We start from the raw sequence: 15470 nt of genomic DNA on the forward strand, positions 1-15470 counted from the left end.
TTCACGTGCTTAGTTGCAAGTCACTAGTGCACCATTTCAAAAAGAAAATTATGACTTGTACTTCAGTGTATGACCAAATGGAGAAGTACAGTGACCTCACTGGTTTTCCATGTATATATATATAAATCTATGTTCATGATCACTTTGAGAATTCCTTGGGCTGACCCCTTCCCTGACAAGAATCCTTATTTCTTTAGTGCGACTAAAGAAAGAAGAAAAGAGCAGACAAGAACTAGAAAAAACGAAGAGGAAGTTGGAGGGAGATGCCAGCGATCTGCATGAGCAGATTGCAGATCTGCAGGCGCAGATTGCTGAACTAAAGATGCAGCTGGCCAAAAAGGAGGAAGAGCTGCAGGCCGCTCTTGCCAGGTACACAATTCCCACCGAGAGAAGGGCCTGAGCTGAAACTCCAGATCTGGACATGCACACACCCATCCCCACCCAATCTTTGCAGAAGTTCAGCTCTGATTCTGATCTTTGAGTCCATTGATGTTTCTCCCCCATCTCTAAACCTCCTATCACACTAAAAAATAGTTATATTAGTGAGTAAAACTGATTTATGTCCAGACTTCTAAGAAATCTTTTCTTCTTAATGGCCTCCACTCCTTTTGGGTGCCCCCACATCACAGATGAGAAGCAGAAGTGCGGGTTATAGACAAAATACTCTGCAAGTTACTACGGGTCTGCTCCGACCCTGAACCATTCGGGGGGGGGAACTTCCATAAACTTAAGTAGAAGGATCCTCAAGCCATGAGAAATCAGACCTTGAAATGCCATGGTCCTAGACATGGCCACCAGGCCCCCACTGACCAGCAAGATCCTTCCACTCATCAATACCCTATGGGACACTGTCTCTCCATACAGCTGCAACAATCATTTTCCCAGGACTCCCCTCGCCTCCCTGCTATAGCTCTTTCCTGCATTGGGATCCTAGTTTCTTACATGTCAAACAGTTTATGAAATTTTACTCTACACATATGAGTGATCCTCCCAATTGTCTATATTGTCCAAGAGATGAGGACACCACATCTTCTTCTGTCATTATCTCTCCATGCTGGTTAGGACTGTCCGTACAATGAGCTAAAAGCTGAACCTGGCATATAGATTAAAACATCTATTTAGGATGTGATTTTCAAAAACTCTTGGAGTTGGATTAATTCTGTTCACACTGAGGTCAATGGTAAAGCTTCTATTGATTTCAAAAGAAGCAAGAGTTAGGTCAACACTGAGAGGTTCAGAAAACTATACCCTTAAATATACAGTTTAGGCTATACTAATATAAGATGTTTTGTTTTCTTATTAAAGTGAATTAATTACATTTCCTAGTAATAATTAAAAAAAACCCATAACATGGATTCATTTAGGTTATTTGGATTGAAATTATACCACCAGCTCCCAACAGCTCAACACACTTTGTTACTAACTGCTACAAAGTGCCAAGGTTGCAGGTGAACATTTGTTATATTTACATCATACTTTTTTGTTCAGGCTTGAAGATGAAATTGCTCAGAAGAATAATGCCCTAAAAAAAATCCGTGAGCTGGAAGGTCACATCTCTGATCTCCAGGAAGACTTGGATTCTGAGAGAGCAGCGAGAAACAAAGCAGAAAAACAAAAGAGAGACCTGGGTGAAGAGCTGGAGGCCCTGAAAACAGAACTTGAAGATACCTTGGATAGCACAGCTACACAGCAAGAACTCAGGTATAAAGACCTAGCATGTAGTAGAAAAACAAATGTAACCAAAAATCACCAGCAAACACATACAATCAGAAAGCACTATTTCAATAAAATATTGTATAATACATATCTAGTGATGTGTAAAGATCTGCATATCTGGAGAGAACAATGGGTAGTCCAAGCACAAGCCCCAGTGCAAGGAACTCTTGGATTCTTATTCAGACTTTGACAGTGTTGCCCTACGTAGGATTGGACAAGTCACTTAATTAGCTAATAGTTCTAAAGTGCTACTATAAAAATGTTTCTGCTGCTGCTGCTGTTACTGTTGTTGTTTATTATCACAGAGCTGTGCAATAACACAATCTTCTCTGGTACTGGATTGTCTGCTAGCTGTTCCATTCATGTGTGCATTGCTTTCCAGAGCAAAGAGGGAACAGGAAGTCACAGTGCTGAAGAGAGCTCTGGAGGAGGAGACTCGAACTCATGAAGCCCAGGTCCAGGAGATGAGGCAAAAGCATACTCAGGCTGTGGAAGAGCTAACAGAACAGCTGGAGCAATTTAAACGGGTAAATTGAAAACCATTACCTTGAAAATGGGTTTATCTATAAGACATTGTGGAGTTCTTTTACATAATGTTTTTTATTTTGCCTTATGCATTCAGGCCAAAGCAAACTTGGACAAGACCAAGCAGACACTAGAGAAAGAAAACACTGATCTGAGTACTGAAATCAGATCACTAAATCAGGCCAAACAAGAGGTGGAAAACAAAAAGAAAAAGCTGGACATACAGCTTCAGGAGCTACAGTCCAAATACACCGATGGAGAGCGCATCCGAACGGAACTCAATGAAAAAGTCCATAAGTTACAGGTAAGAAAGATCTTCTTCACTGACCTAAGAGGCTCAGTGGGATAACTGGATATATATGTAGAGTGACTGACCTATTCTGGGTCCCACACAGTGCTGTTGCTGGTACAAACTTCTTACTAAATGACCATTCCCAAGAACTGTTAACTCACAACTGCAGCAAAAAAAAAAAAAAAAAGATGCCATGTATTATGTAGTAAAAACTTGTGGAAATAGAATCCAGTTTTATTTTGTACTGTGTTTGCATTTGAAAAGCAACTTTTCAGAATCAATCTATTCATAACAAGTTGCATTCAACTGGGTATAGACCTCTCCACTCAAATGGGGAGTGTAACAGAGAGAGTGGGGCACAAAAGCAAGGCATCCTTTGAATGGAGCTGGTAGACAAGTTCTACAGCAGCATTGGACAAAGGGAGGTCCAATAAAGCTGCCTGTGATAAAATTCCCAGAAGCTCCACCCCAAACATATGCCTACCTGCTGTGGATTGATTCCACAGCACTGAAATCTCACAAACTCTCTTAGCAAATCTTCGGCACTATCCACTGTTCTGACATGATTTTTACCATCTTAAGTTACATCTGAACTGGAAAATAGGCCTCTTCTGGGGTTCTGGAAGTGATCTAGAAGCACAGAAGCAAGCTCATATCTTGGCATTCAAATTCAAACTGCAATTCAAGAGTCCAGTCTGGATCCATCTCAAATGTAGCCTGAGTAGAGGAGATAGAAGATATACAAAATAACTGAAAAGATTCAATGATTTCTTTTTAGGTTGAAGTTGAAAATGTTACCAGTCTGCTCACTGAAGCAGAAAGCAAGACAATCAAACTTAGTAAAGATGTTGCAAGCTTGGGATCTCAGCTACAGGATACCCAGGTAGGCTTACCACTAGGATAATCTGTGAAAACATATTGAAAAAACTAAAAGTGACCATGTTCTATTATGATGATCTCTCTGTAGGAGTTGCTTCAGGAGGAAACTCGGCAGAAACTAAATGTAACAACCAAGCTTCGCCAGCTGGAGGAGGAGAATAACAGCCTGCAAGAGCAGCTGGAGGAAGAAGCAGAAGCAAAGCAAAACCTGGAGCGACATATTTCAACACTGACAATACAGGTACCAGAGGCACAGTTAAATATTAGCTCCAGTGCTGAGAGTCTTTACAATAGGTCCATAGATTTCAGATCTCTAGTTATCCCTATACATGTTAGCCAGTGAGCTATTGTTTCTAGGCCAGAAACATCAAATATGTGACCGGTAGGCCAACTATAGCTTGTGGAATCTACAAGGCAGCCAGTAGCCACCCTCTTCTTCAATGCGGAGGAGACTGTGACCCCCAGGATTACTGGCTACTTCTTAGGGCAATATCACTCACCTCAAGAGGGAGTCTGGTGCAATGGACCTGTAACCTCTGTAGGCTGCCTCATGGTGTTAAAAATGAGTGACTGCCATCAGTCTCTCACTGAGTGAGTTAGATCAGTGGTTCTCAATTTCTTTCCACCCACGGAACCCTTGCCCAACCACGCCATGCCCTCGGAACCCTTGCCCACACATGACATACCGTCTGCCGAAAAGTCAAGGAAATCTTCCTCTTTTCGGCGGCGCGCTTTCAAGTCCGTTTTCTGCGGCCCCATCAGCTGTTCGGCAGCATGCGAGCAGCTGTTCGGCGGCCCCATCAGCTGTTCGGCGGCGCGCGAGCAGCTGATCGGCGGCCCCAACAGCTGATCGGCGGTGCGCAAAAAGTTGATCGGCAGCACCAGATTTTTTTTACATTCGGCGGCGCAGTACGTCTTCTTCGTGGAACCCTTCCGCTCGGCCCACGGAACCCTAGGGTTCCGCGGAACACCATTTCAGAACCACTGAGTTAGATGCATGCCTGTGGGTTGCCTGGATGATGTCATATGCAGCCTTCTGTTGTGCAAAGTTAGAGTGCCCCTTCTATAAAGACTTGTTTCATTCTTTGAATTCAAATTTCAGCTTTCTGACTCAAAGAAGAAGCTACAGGAATATACCAGCACAATAGAGAGTATGGAGGAAGGCAAAAAGAAACTCCAGAAGGAAATTGAAGGTCTCACACAGCAGTTTGAGGAAAAAGCTGCTTCTTATGACAAACTGGAAAAAACCAAGAACAGACTTCAGCAGGAGCTCGATGATCTGGTAGTAGACTTGGACAACCAACGCCAGCTGGTCTCCAATCTGGAGAAAAAGCAGAAGAAGTTTGATCAGGTATGAGCTTATGCTTAACTCCCTTCATGTTATAACTTAATTCTGCTGGGAGTTCCAGGTGCAGAGAGTAAGTTGTTGAGTGGGAATTAATACAGTTAAAAAAAAATTAAGGCTGAATTATTTATGCAATTATTAATTGTGTGTCTGCATATGTTCATCAGAATGCAGTGATCTTTCTCTGTAGTCATTAGAAATTGGCAAGACTAATGCAATAGAAAATCCCACAGTTAATAGTTCTGAGTTAATAGGATTACTATGCTCAAACTGAGAATTTTTATATTATTGATTTATAGATGCTAGCTGAAGAGAAAACCATCTCCTCCAAATATGCAGATGAAAGGGACAGAGCAGAAGCTGAAGCTAGAGAAAAAGAAACAAAGGCTTTGTCACTGGCCCGAGCTCTTGAGGAAGCTTTGGAAGCCAAAGAAGAACTGGAGAGAACCAACAAATTGTTGAAAGCTGAAATGGAAGATCTAGTTAGCTCCAAGGACGATGTAGGCAAGAATGTAAGTCTCATAAAATATATCACGTATAACTATTTCAGGGATAATCACTTAAATTAATAGTTAACACAAAGACCTACATTTTCAGTGTGAGGAGTTCTTCACAGTATAAAATCCATTCAACAATGTCTGGAGTTTTATGCAAAATTCCTGAGCAATTTCATGTGTATCCAGTCCTATAAGAGACTCAGCAATGAATTATGCTTACAAGCCTTCCTTTAGTCTTGACATTACTGATCAACAGCAAGTTATTGATTTTGAGGAGGATTATTTGCCTCATTTCTGAGAGAAGACAAAATTAAAGCAGAGATTGAGAAGCGTTGGCTAGCCCAGTAAGCAGCTTCCATGCTGTAAAGTCAGCAAATCTGATTTTATTAATTAGCTTTTATCTTGCCGGCAGCTACTGCTGTAGCAAAAAGAAATTTCCACAGCTGACTTAGCAAAGTTCGGCTGTGACAGGATCCACAGCAGTGTGATGGTTCTACTAGGTGTCTGTGTCTTTGAGCTCAGAGCTTCAGAAGAAAATAAAAATTAAAGGTAACAAAAGGAGCCCTGCTAACTTGATTTGAAAGGGGATATTGCTTCCTATTTCTTATTCTAGTGGCATGATCACATCAATACCACTAAAGGTTTGTTTCCACAATTGTAGGTGTTCAGACTAAAAATGAATCCTGGGATATAATTTTGTATCAATAATCTCATTCTCTGAATAAGCTGCACTTTGCCTTTTAAAATAGATGTATAAGGTACAAAATTGCCAGTTTACCACTATTTTTGTGTGTGAGCTCTTGAAACATAATCCATTCTCTCTCTACAATTCATATATTCCAATTGGTCTCATACTATAGAATGATCACATTCCAGCAATATGGATTTTTAGATTGTTTTTATGAATTGTAATCATTCTATTGAATTTTCATTGCATGAAAGGTCCATGATTTGGAGAAGTCCAAACGTGCCCTAGAACAACAAGTGGAGGAGATGAAGACACAATTAGAGGAGCTGGAGGATGAGCTACAGGCTACTGAAGATGCCAAGCTTAGATTGGAAGTTAACATGCAGGCCCTAAAAGGACAGTTTGAAAGAGACTTGCAAACCCGAGATGAACAGAATGAGGAGAAGAGGAGACAGCTGCTGAAACAGGTACAATTTGTTATCAGTGACAGCGAACCGTAACTGCTTACTCAAAGCAACTGCAAATCCCCTGGCTCATGCCATTATTAGTAAGTGCTTCAGGATAAAAAGAACCAAACATTCTTTTTCCTTGTGCTTGGCTACATAAAAATTGTGTAGACCATTTTGCTTTGCTTAAAAAATAAGCTTCAGTACAGTGTTGTGGCTTGTGACTATTTCAGCAAAAGGAACATGACTGGAAGCAGATATAGTGATTTAACAGTGAGATCAATTTAGTGTAAATAACCTGAATTATTAACTCTGGCTGATCTACACTACACAGTTAGGTCAAGGTAAGGCAGCTTATGTTGACCTAATTATGTCAGTATCTATACTACAGCCTTCCTCCCACCCATGTAAGTGCCCTACTACACTGACACAATAACTCCACCTCCACAAGAGGGGTAAGGCTTATGCTGATGTACTTAGGGTGAGGTAGTGTCTATGTAGACACTGCATTACTTACATCAGCTGTTGGCTATCTTGTCAATTTCAAGGCAGGAACCATGAAATTGACAAGAAAGCCAAGCAGCTAGAGTCCAGCTGTCCCCTGCTCCCCTGGAAAGCAGGGTGGCTGGACCCCACTCCTGGTTGGGAGCCGGGGTGAGAAGCCCAGGTGGCTTCCTCCCCTTCCTGTCCCAGCTGGGAACATTGACTGTCTTGTCAATTTCACAGCAGGGGCAGGTGGGGGTGTGGGGTGAGAAGCTGGGGCAGCTGGACCCCTCTCCCCTGGGTTCTCAGTGGGGCAAGGAGATGGGGGGGCATCTCGCCAGGAGCCTGGGGGGCAGCTGGGTCCTGGCAGGGAGCTGCCAGCAGAGCTGAGAAACCAGGCTCTCAGTTCCCCACATTGCCCTTCCTAGGATGGTGAAAGCGCTCCTGGTGAGGATGTGCACCACTGATCCAAGGAGGGTAGTGTGGACATGCACCAACTCGACCTAATATAGGTTATGTTTCTAGTGTAGACATACCCTCTGACACAATGGCTAAAATGCTCCCCCGTGCTTTCAGTGCAAGTGGTAAAAGACAGATCCCACATACAATGCCTAGCTTCCCTGGATGCATCATTAATAACTATGAATTGATCCAAAATTTCTGGAAGATAAAACAAACAATTTAGAACCTGTTGGTACAGGTGATGTGACTGCAGACACAGATATTACATTCATCAATTGTACTATACATGTATCCCTCGAGAGAGAATCAAATTTTGGTCTTTTACCACCCCGACCTCCAGTATTTGAGCCAAACAAGAATTTATTTCAGCAGTCAGTGATATTACAAGCAGTGAAACTTTTACCTGTCAGTAAACCCCTAGAGCACAGTAGTGTACACATGCCACGTGTAAGTAGTGTGTGCTAAAGCATATTAGTAATCTTAAACAAAATCTTCTTTATTATTTAGCTCCATGAGTATGAAACAGAACTGGAAGATGAGCGTAAGCAACGTGGCCTGGCATCTGCAGCTAAAAAGAAATTAGAAGTTGACATTAAGGATCTAGAAGGTCAGGTTGACTCTGCTAACAAGGCTCGAGAAGAAGCCATTAAGCAACTTCGTAAACTACAGGTTTGTGGCTCCTAAGATTGAATTATTTTCTGTTGGGCCATTGATGTAGTTTGTCTAGCAGCAATGTGGAAATTAGATGTCACTTGTGATCTTGATGCTAGATAGAAATAGATATAGATATAACATTAAAGAGGGGTTTGAACCAAAACCCCAGATCCAAACACCTTTGATGCTTAGTTAATGTAATTTGAGTGACCTTGACATACCTGGCTTAGAGAGTGAAAATCTTACATTTTGCAATGGACAGAATTCACCACCACTAACTAATCAACACTTATGTGCTGTTGGTCTCTCTGGATGAAGGAAAACCTAAAGGTTCCATCAGAGAGGTGAGGCCAGATGCATCTATAGGGATCAAACCTGTCTCTCCAGTATAGGGACATGGCACTGTGTATTTTTTAAAACCAGCTATCACGTTTACACCTTCATGAATAGAAGTCAATTTTCAAAGACACTGTATAGATACAATGATCAAGAGCAGGATTGAGACTTGTCGAGCCCACTTACTCAGACTTATGGAGGAATTGTCTAGATGGTGAATTAGTGCGCGGCAAGTCTACAGCATGCTAACTGTCTGGGTGGATGCTGTAACTGTGCACTAAAAGTTCCATAGGCTGTGTCGACCAGCTCGTTTCAAAACAGAGTAGATCAAGGTAAATTATGGAACTTTTGGTGTGTGGCAGAAGCGTCCACATGGACAATTTTGTAATTACATGGAAGTTAGTATTTGCTTTGTTTTGTCGAATTTTCTTTTCAACAAAACTGTTGAACTGTTGAACACAACAGTTGAACACAATGTCAACACAAATACAAATCCATCTTCTTCTTTTTAACTGTCTGAAACCAGGGTCAGATGAAGGACTTCCAACGAGAGCTTGATGATGCCCGTACCTCAAGAGAAGAGATATTTGCTACAGCCAGAGAAAATGAGAAAAAAGCCAAGAACTTGGAAGCAGAACTTATGCAGCTTCAAGAGGTAAAGTGAGAATCTTAGAGAGTGATAGCATGCAGACTGCCCAAGATACTCAGTAACAAAACAGAGCTCTATTTCAGAGAACCAAAACATTGAAAAACATGATGTTGGCTGGGGTGCAGTGAAACCAACAGTCAGAGTCTCTTATAGCACGCTCCATGACCTCAATAAAAACAAAGGCCCAGATCCTCAAAGATATTTAGGCACCTGACTTGGAGATGCTGAGCACTAAAAGCTTTCTTTAAAAACATTAGCACATGTGACATTTTTCACAAGATGGAAAGGAAAATGTACTGTCTATTACCACTCCTATGACTTTTTCAATAATTTTATACTCCTAAAATCTTTTATCATGTTTTAAATGGATACAATCCTTGTATCTGGATGTACAATAGAACACAAAACTGCTGAAGGGTTGGATAAAGCATATTTTTGTTCCATTAGTCTATGGCTATAGAATCATAAATTAATATTCTGGTGACAGAAATGTCTAATAGAGATAGGGTTTTAAAAGACATTATGGATGATCAGTCCCTCAACCCATATGACTAAACGGTTGGACTGAACTTTGTTAACCCTCTTTATTTCTTTAATACACTGGCTGTTTGTTTCCCCTAGGATCTGGCTGCTGCAGAAAGGGCCCGCAAACAGGCTGATCTGGAGAAAGAGGAATTGGCTGAAGAACTTGCAAGTGCTACTTCTGGGAGGTAAAAATTGACACTATTACTTTCAAGGGTACCAAAGGCTTGCTAAATACCTCTCAATATCCAATGTTTCTGTCCTGAAAAGCAATCTGTAGCTCCAACTTTGCTAACTCTTACATATATGCTCAGATACAAACATGGTTCATTTTCTTTAAAATCAATGGGACTACTTATATGTGACTCATAGATATGAAGGCCGGAAGGGTCCATTTCAGTGTGGGATTTTTTTGTTTGTTTGTTTGTTTTTAATGACTGGTCCCTGGCATCTTACTGACACAGTTTAGGAAGGAAGCAAGCCAGTCCCTGGTATCAAAAAGGTTCAGAAATACTGCATTAGATCAGTGTTTCTTAACCTAGTGCAGAGCTGGTATTGGGGATGACCTCCACTATAACACTGTCTTAAGAACCACTGAAACCTCCACTATAACACTGTCTTAAAATTTCATCCAGAGTGATGTTAAGCATGTGCTTAATTGGTGGCAGGTGCAGGGCCTATATTGGTCAGGGCACAAGTCAGGATTAAAGACAGAAAAGCAGGAAGGACAAAAGGTTATGATAACATTATGTGGTTAGTCAGTAAGGCATCATCATGATGGTTCCATCACATCAGTTTTTGGTCCTGGGTTTTTTTTTTGTTTGTTTGTTTGTTTTTTTAAATTACTCATAAGTTACATGGCAGATGTGAGGGAAGTCGCTTGACAAACAGGTTTGGGAAGGGTATTGCATGTATAGAAGGCAGCATGAAAAATGGCAGAGTGGTGAGATTGGAATAGGGGGTGTGCCAAAGTTAGTATCATACACTAATATTTAAGAATAGGTGAAAAAACATTTGTGCTAGTTTATTACAAATATCCAAATTCCATAGTACTGCCGTGTAAGTGTTCTACCTTTCATGTATGGGCTATATTTAAATACATCATAACCAATTAAAAAACATGTACATAAGGGTCAGTTTACTGTTACTATTTGCTTCAGAACCAATCATTTCCCAGGTAAGGAATACATGGGAGTGGCAAATGAGGACTCCAGTAACACAAATAAGATGGCAGCATAGGTTTTAAGAATACTTCTGCAGGAGTCATCAGCAGCTTCCAGTGTGTTGCAAGACAGGGTCATCTGCTCAAAGCCAAAACCACACGCTTTACAAATTTAAACTTGCAGGACTAGCCTCCAGGATGATAAACGTCGTCTGGAAGCTAGAATCTCTCAACTGGAGGAAGAGCTAGAAGAGGAACAAAGTAATACGGAGACAATGAGTGATCGCTTCAGGAAAGCAGTACAGCAGGTACAGTCCATTTGAGTGTGTCGGCATGTGAGGGTGTACGTGTGGGTGTATGCATTATTCATGTGTGTGTATACCCATCCAAGTGTGTGTGTCTGATTTTGGATACACCTTCAGAGAGCTTACAGAAAGAGATTTCATTTTTTTTTAAATATTAAATTGGTCTAACACCCTTTCCCCGAGCATATGGTAATACTTGCAGATTTTAAAGTGCTCTTCCTAAATATTTCAGTCAGAGCAGCTGAATAATGAGTTGGTAACAGAGCGTACTGCGGCACAGAAGAACGAGAGCGCTCGGCAGCAACTGGAGAGGCAGAACAAAGAGCTGAAGACTAAACTGCAGGACATGGAGGGAGTTGTGAAGTCCAAGTTTAAGGCTACAATTGCTTCTCTGGAGGCCAAAATTGCTCAGCTTGAAGAGCAAGTGGAACAGGAATCCAGGTACTCGGACCCTACAATTCATCCCTCACGTAATAAAGCCATCCTTTTATGTAGTGGTTCTAACACATGAAATACCAAAAAAACTAAAGGTTTTGCAGGATTCTATTCGTGGCATTAGGGTTTGATAAAGAGTCTCACATGAGCAATGTTTCTTTGGAACATGACTGCTGGTCAGTATCAAAAGTTTGCATAGGGTCTGCTTTAGGAAGAAATTATTATGGAAAAGTCTAGAATTTAATAGAAAACAGTTTCCCTGATGTAAAATTCTACAGGCTTGACCAAAAACCTAGATGAAGCATCTTATTCTCTAGGTTTTCAGAGTAGTTTCAGTAGAATCCTATTGGTTTACCTTCCTTTACATTCTGTATTGGCTGTAGGAGCTGGTCTTGTTCTTAGGAGCCTTGTCTCGTTAGGAGCTAGTCTTGTCGCTTTGGGCCAGATCCTGACTCCACTGGCTGCACAGCAAGTTTTGCGAAGGTGTCTAGCATGGCACTCAGCTCCAAGGGAGTTCTGTCTGCTAGGGTACATGGCTGTCTGGTTCTATTCACCTCCTCCCCTCCCTTCCCAATCTACAAAGGGGATACATCAGGCATTAAGGTCCGAGGGCTACTATCACATGAGGGTAGCAATTAAGCAGGGGGAGGGAGCAGAGTTCTGCAACTGGAGGACAAAGGGAAAGGTTTCTTCCCCCTTCATACGCCCAGGACCAGCCCATGTATTCTGGCTGAGGGCTGGGCTAGGCCCTTTAGACAGGCAACCGGGCATCACTTCAGGCCTCATGGGCACAGGCAGCAGTTACCATCCTTGCATCTCCAGTGCAGCACAGCTGACTGACTAGCCGCCAAACCGTCCGCGGCTCGGCTCGGCTCGGCTCCGCTCAGGCTCGGCTCAGCTGCGCGGGTCTCTGCACAACCCTCACTTCGGACTCTCAGCTGCGTTTACCGCTGGTGGCGGGTTGGGGGCGCTGCTGGAGCTGAGGTGGCTGCGTCGGGCCAGAGCCTCTAGTTCTCTCCCGGCAGCTGTTCTGAGAACTGTGCGTTACCCCAAGGCTTACCTCCACCTCCGGGCCCCCAAAAGAGCGACACCGGGCGGGGCGGGGAGGTACTAGCGCGAGCTACTCGCTAGAGGCGGGCGGGCACTGTCAGGGCGGCGGGCACCCACCCGTCCAGGGCGCCGCGACAGCCGTCAGCGCAACGTCTCCCTGCGGGTCCCCCTTCCTCAGAGCTGAGGGGAGTTATGGGGGGGGCGGGATCCGGCAGCTGCGGCTTGTAAAGGACTGGACCAATCAGCTGCAGAGACAAGGGACTGGACCAATCAGCTGAGGGTGCAGGAGCCGCGTTAGTCGGGAAGCGGACCAATCAGGCTCTTTCTCAGCGGCGGCGTCTCTACTGGGCTCATTTCCTGTTGTTTGAATTGAAACCGCCCCGCCGCGGCCGAGGGATCGGGCTCGAAAAGCAGCTGTGGTGACTGGAAGCCCCGGATGCGCGTTGGTCGGTCCCTGACCCCCGACCCCAGCCAGCCCATGATCAGTCACCCGTGATAAGAAACCAGGCTGCTGCTGCCTGCCTGCCTTCCTTCTTAACCAACCCCTTTAAACCGCAAACTCCTGCACAGGGGAGGTGTTAAAGGCCCCCGTTCCCTGGCAGCAGGAGGCCCCAGGCAGAGGGGAAATGGTGCATGAGGGGCAGGTGAGAAGGACCCACACTGCAGCTCTCCCATGGTTTGAAATGGGAATAAATGGAGAGAGGGGAGTGGAGTGTGACTAGGCCAGCAGGGCTAGGGCCAGTGGCTCAGTAGGATGCATAGATCTGCTGGACCATAATCCTGCATGAGGAAGAGGCAAGTGAGCTGGTGTAGGGCTGTTCTGTGCACTTGCTCCATACCTGCCCCCTGGAAGGAGGGGAAAGGCTTTTGTTCCTCTCCCCTCTCCCCCCCCCCCCCCCTTCAAAATGCTCCTGCAGTTCTCCATTATTATTCACTTTCTCACTAAAGAAGCAGGGTTTGGCTGTAAGCAGAAAAGCACGTACAATAACTAGTCAAAACAAAACAAACCCCACTAGTAAAAGTGTGGCAGATGGCTACACACAGATACTAGTGCAGGCAAATGCCTCCTGCTTTCACATCTACAAACACCCACAGGACACGTATATAACAAGTTGACCCATGGAAGAAGCTGCTGCTTTCTTCAGTTATTCCTCAGAATAATGCTATTGACTTCTGCAAAGCTTTTAATATGAGGATCCCTTACACTTGTTTTCTGAAGCCCAATGCGAGAGCCCTACAAATGTTCTGTTTTCTAGATTATTAAGTGTCATGCTGTTATTTGCAGAGAGAAGCAGGCTGCAGCAAAGACTTTGCGCCAGAAGGACAAGAAACTGAAAGAGGTCGTGCTGCAGGTTGAAGATGAAAGAAAGCAAGCAGAACAATACAAGGACCAGGTAATGCACCACATGATGGGGGTCCAGCAGGGGGGGAAGGGACTTCCCCTGCAGGGGAAGAGAAATACCTGCTGACCCACTCCTCAAATACCGAGGCTTGTCAGGCACCTCACCACTACCAGCCCCAGCATGAAATAGTCTTATCTGTGCCCTCTGTAGCTCAGCTCTGTGAAACCATCTGCCACTAGCCACATAAGCACTGCCTTCCAGGCCTCCAGAGAACACTGCACAGGCTAGTCAACACCCACCATCCTGAGTCTTCTGAGTGTTCCCTGCAGTATCCAGTCCTTAACTACTGGACACCTACAGAAATACTAGAAAGGAGAGCGTACATATTAGCTTCTTGGATTCAAGTGAGGATCAGCTCCTAATAATGTCACAGCACTGAGATCTATTTATCGTGAAAGTAATCCTAAGTTTATTATCCAAGATAAAGATTTAAGAGCTACTAAGGATAATAATGGGGACATAAATGGTTACATATAAAACAAAAAGTATAATGCTTCCTAGAGTCTAAACTCATCTTTAGCAGGCTAAACCCTTGTCTAAAGTAGTTTGTTTTAGGTGAGAGAATCTCCCAGCATCTCCAACCACCCTAGCTGGAATCCTTCTTTAATTAATTGCAAAAAACACTGCCCTTTTTGCTTCCTCAGTGAAGGATAAAGCAATGTCCTTTTGCATCTCCTTTTATTGCCCCAAATTCATTGTTGGTCCCCAGAGTCAGGATGAGCTGCCCTCCTACCCTGGGTTTATTCCTGGTGTGTTGACTTCATGTTGACTTGGAATGCAAATGGAGTTTCCATTGTGTTAGCTCACAATGCTTCATGTACAGGTGAACCAAGGCATACCAGGTATACATCCTTGGTCTGGCAAAAACCTGTCTGTCAACCCTGCATGGATTCAGACTTTAAAAAAATATATTTTCCAGTGTGTATATATACACAAACTCCTTACACAGTGTCAGTACATAAGTTTCACAATGATATTAACGACCCCTGTTATCCTGGCTTTCAATTAAGATATCACATGACATTCTTTATAGATAAATACCATGAAAACTGTGTAGCAAGTTTGTCAAACTCGATAGGAGTTGCTATTATAGAACAATGAACCCTTTGCCAATTAGCATTGAGGGGTCCTTAGGGTCACACCTGCTCTGCCTCAAGAGAAGTGCCCGAGAAAGAGGGGAAGATAGCCTGGCCTCCTCCTGGAAGCAGGCCCTGCAAAAGGAAGGGTTTAGGCTCAGAGAGAGCAACACACTCTGCCTAGATCCTAGACTGAGGGGGCCCTCTAGTTGCTGGGCCGGGGGGGAGGAACTCTGGACTTTGGATTAATGAAAATGTTGGTGTTGTGTCTCCCAAAGAGTCGGGGCAAGTTAACCCTGGAGTATTACCCTGTGTTGTGCCTCCTTGTGTGAAACAAGTCAGCAGGACCCCACTGGATCTGCCACACATGATGTCTGTCACTGGAAGAGAAAACAGCTTTTTTTCCTGCAAAGCCCTTCACCAGACTCATATTTGACAGCAAGATTCTGCATCCTCCATACTGAGGCAATGACAAACTGCCAAGGCACCGGCCATGGCCAACCAGAATAGCCTGACCGGGAATTGGGTCATAACTTATTGGTTTC

The 15470-nt window shown here is 43.7% G+C and overlaps 2 protein-coding genes across 4 annotated transcripts in view; one reads left to right on the forward strand and one right to left on the reverse strand.

Annotated features, from left to right (window-relative positions):
• Positions 1–15470, forward strand: part of MYH11 (myosin heavy chain 11) — a 91729-nt gene that overhangs the window by 69886 nt on the left and 6373 nt on the right. For all 3 annotated transcript variants that reach the window (XM_067551059.1, XM_067551061.1, XM_067551060.1), the window contains exons 25-39: positions 198–369; positions 1489–1701; positions 2099–2243; positions 2339–2545; positions 3312–3416; positions 3501–3653; positions 4515–4763; positions 5057–5269; positions 6197–6409; positions 7841–8002; positions 8850–8978; positions 9594–9682; positions 10841–10964; positions 11194–11402; positions 13732–13840. In XM_067551059.1, coding sequence (XP_067407160.1) covers positions 198–369; positions 1489–1701; positions 2099–2243; positions 2339–2545; positions 3312–3416; positions 3501–3653; positions 4515–4763; positions 5057–5269; positions 6197–6409; positions 7841–8002; positions 8850–8978; positions 9594–9682; positions 10841–10964; positions 11194–11402; positions 13732–13840 — 2492 coding nt within the window. The remainder of the gene's footprint in view (positions 1–197; positions 370–1488; positions 1702–2098; positions 2244–2338; positions 2546–3311; positions 3417–3500; positions 3654–4514; positions 4764–5056; positions 5270–6196; positions 6410–7840; positions 8003–8849; positions 8979–9593; positions 9683–10840; positions 10965–11193; positions 11403–13731; positions 13841–15470) is intronic.
• The window catches only part of NDE1 (nudE neurodevelopment protein 1), a 40405-nt gene continuing 35540 nt past the window's right edge, over positions 10606–15470 (reverse strand). Inside the window, exon 10 of the mRNA XM_067551063.1 lies at positions 10606–10901. Within this exon, the coding sequence (XP_067407164.1) occupies positions 10886–10901 (16 nt within the window). The 3' untranslated portion in view covers positions 10606–10885. The remainder of the gene's footprint in view (positions 10902–15470) is intronic.

This window comes from Emydura macquarii, unplaced genomic scaffold (assembly GCF_026122565.2).
Source record: "Emydura macquarii macquarii isolate MOO-44397 ecotype Brisbane River unplaced genomic scaffold, CSIRO-AGI_Emac_v2 contig_1348, whole genome shotgun sequence".
NCBI classification, from domain to species: domain Eukaryota; kingdom Metazoa; phylum Chordata; order Testudines; family Chelidae; genus Emydura; species Emydura macquarii.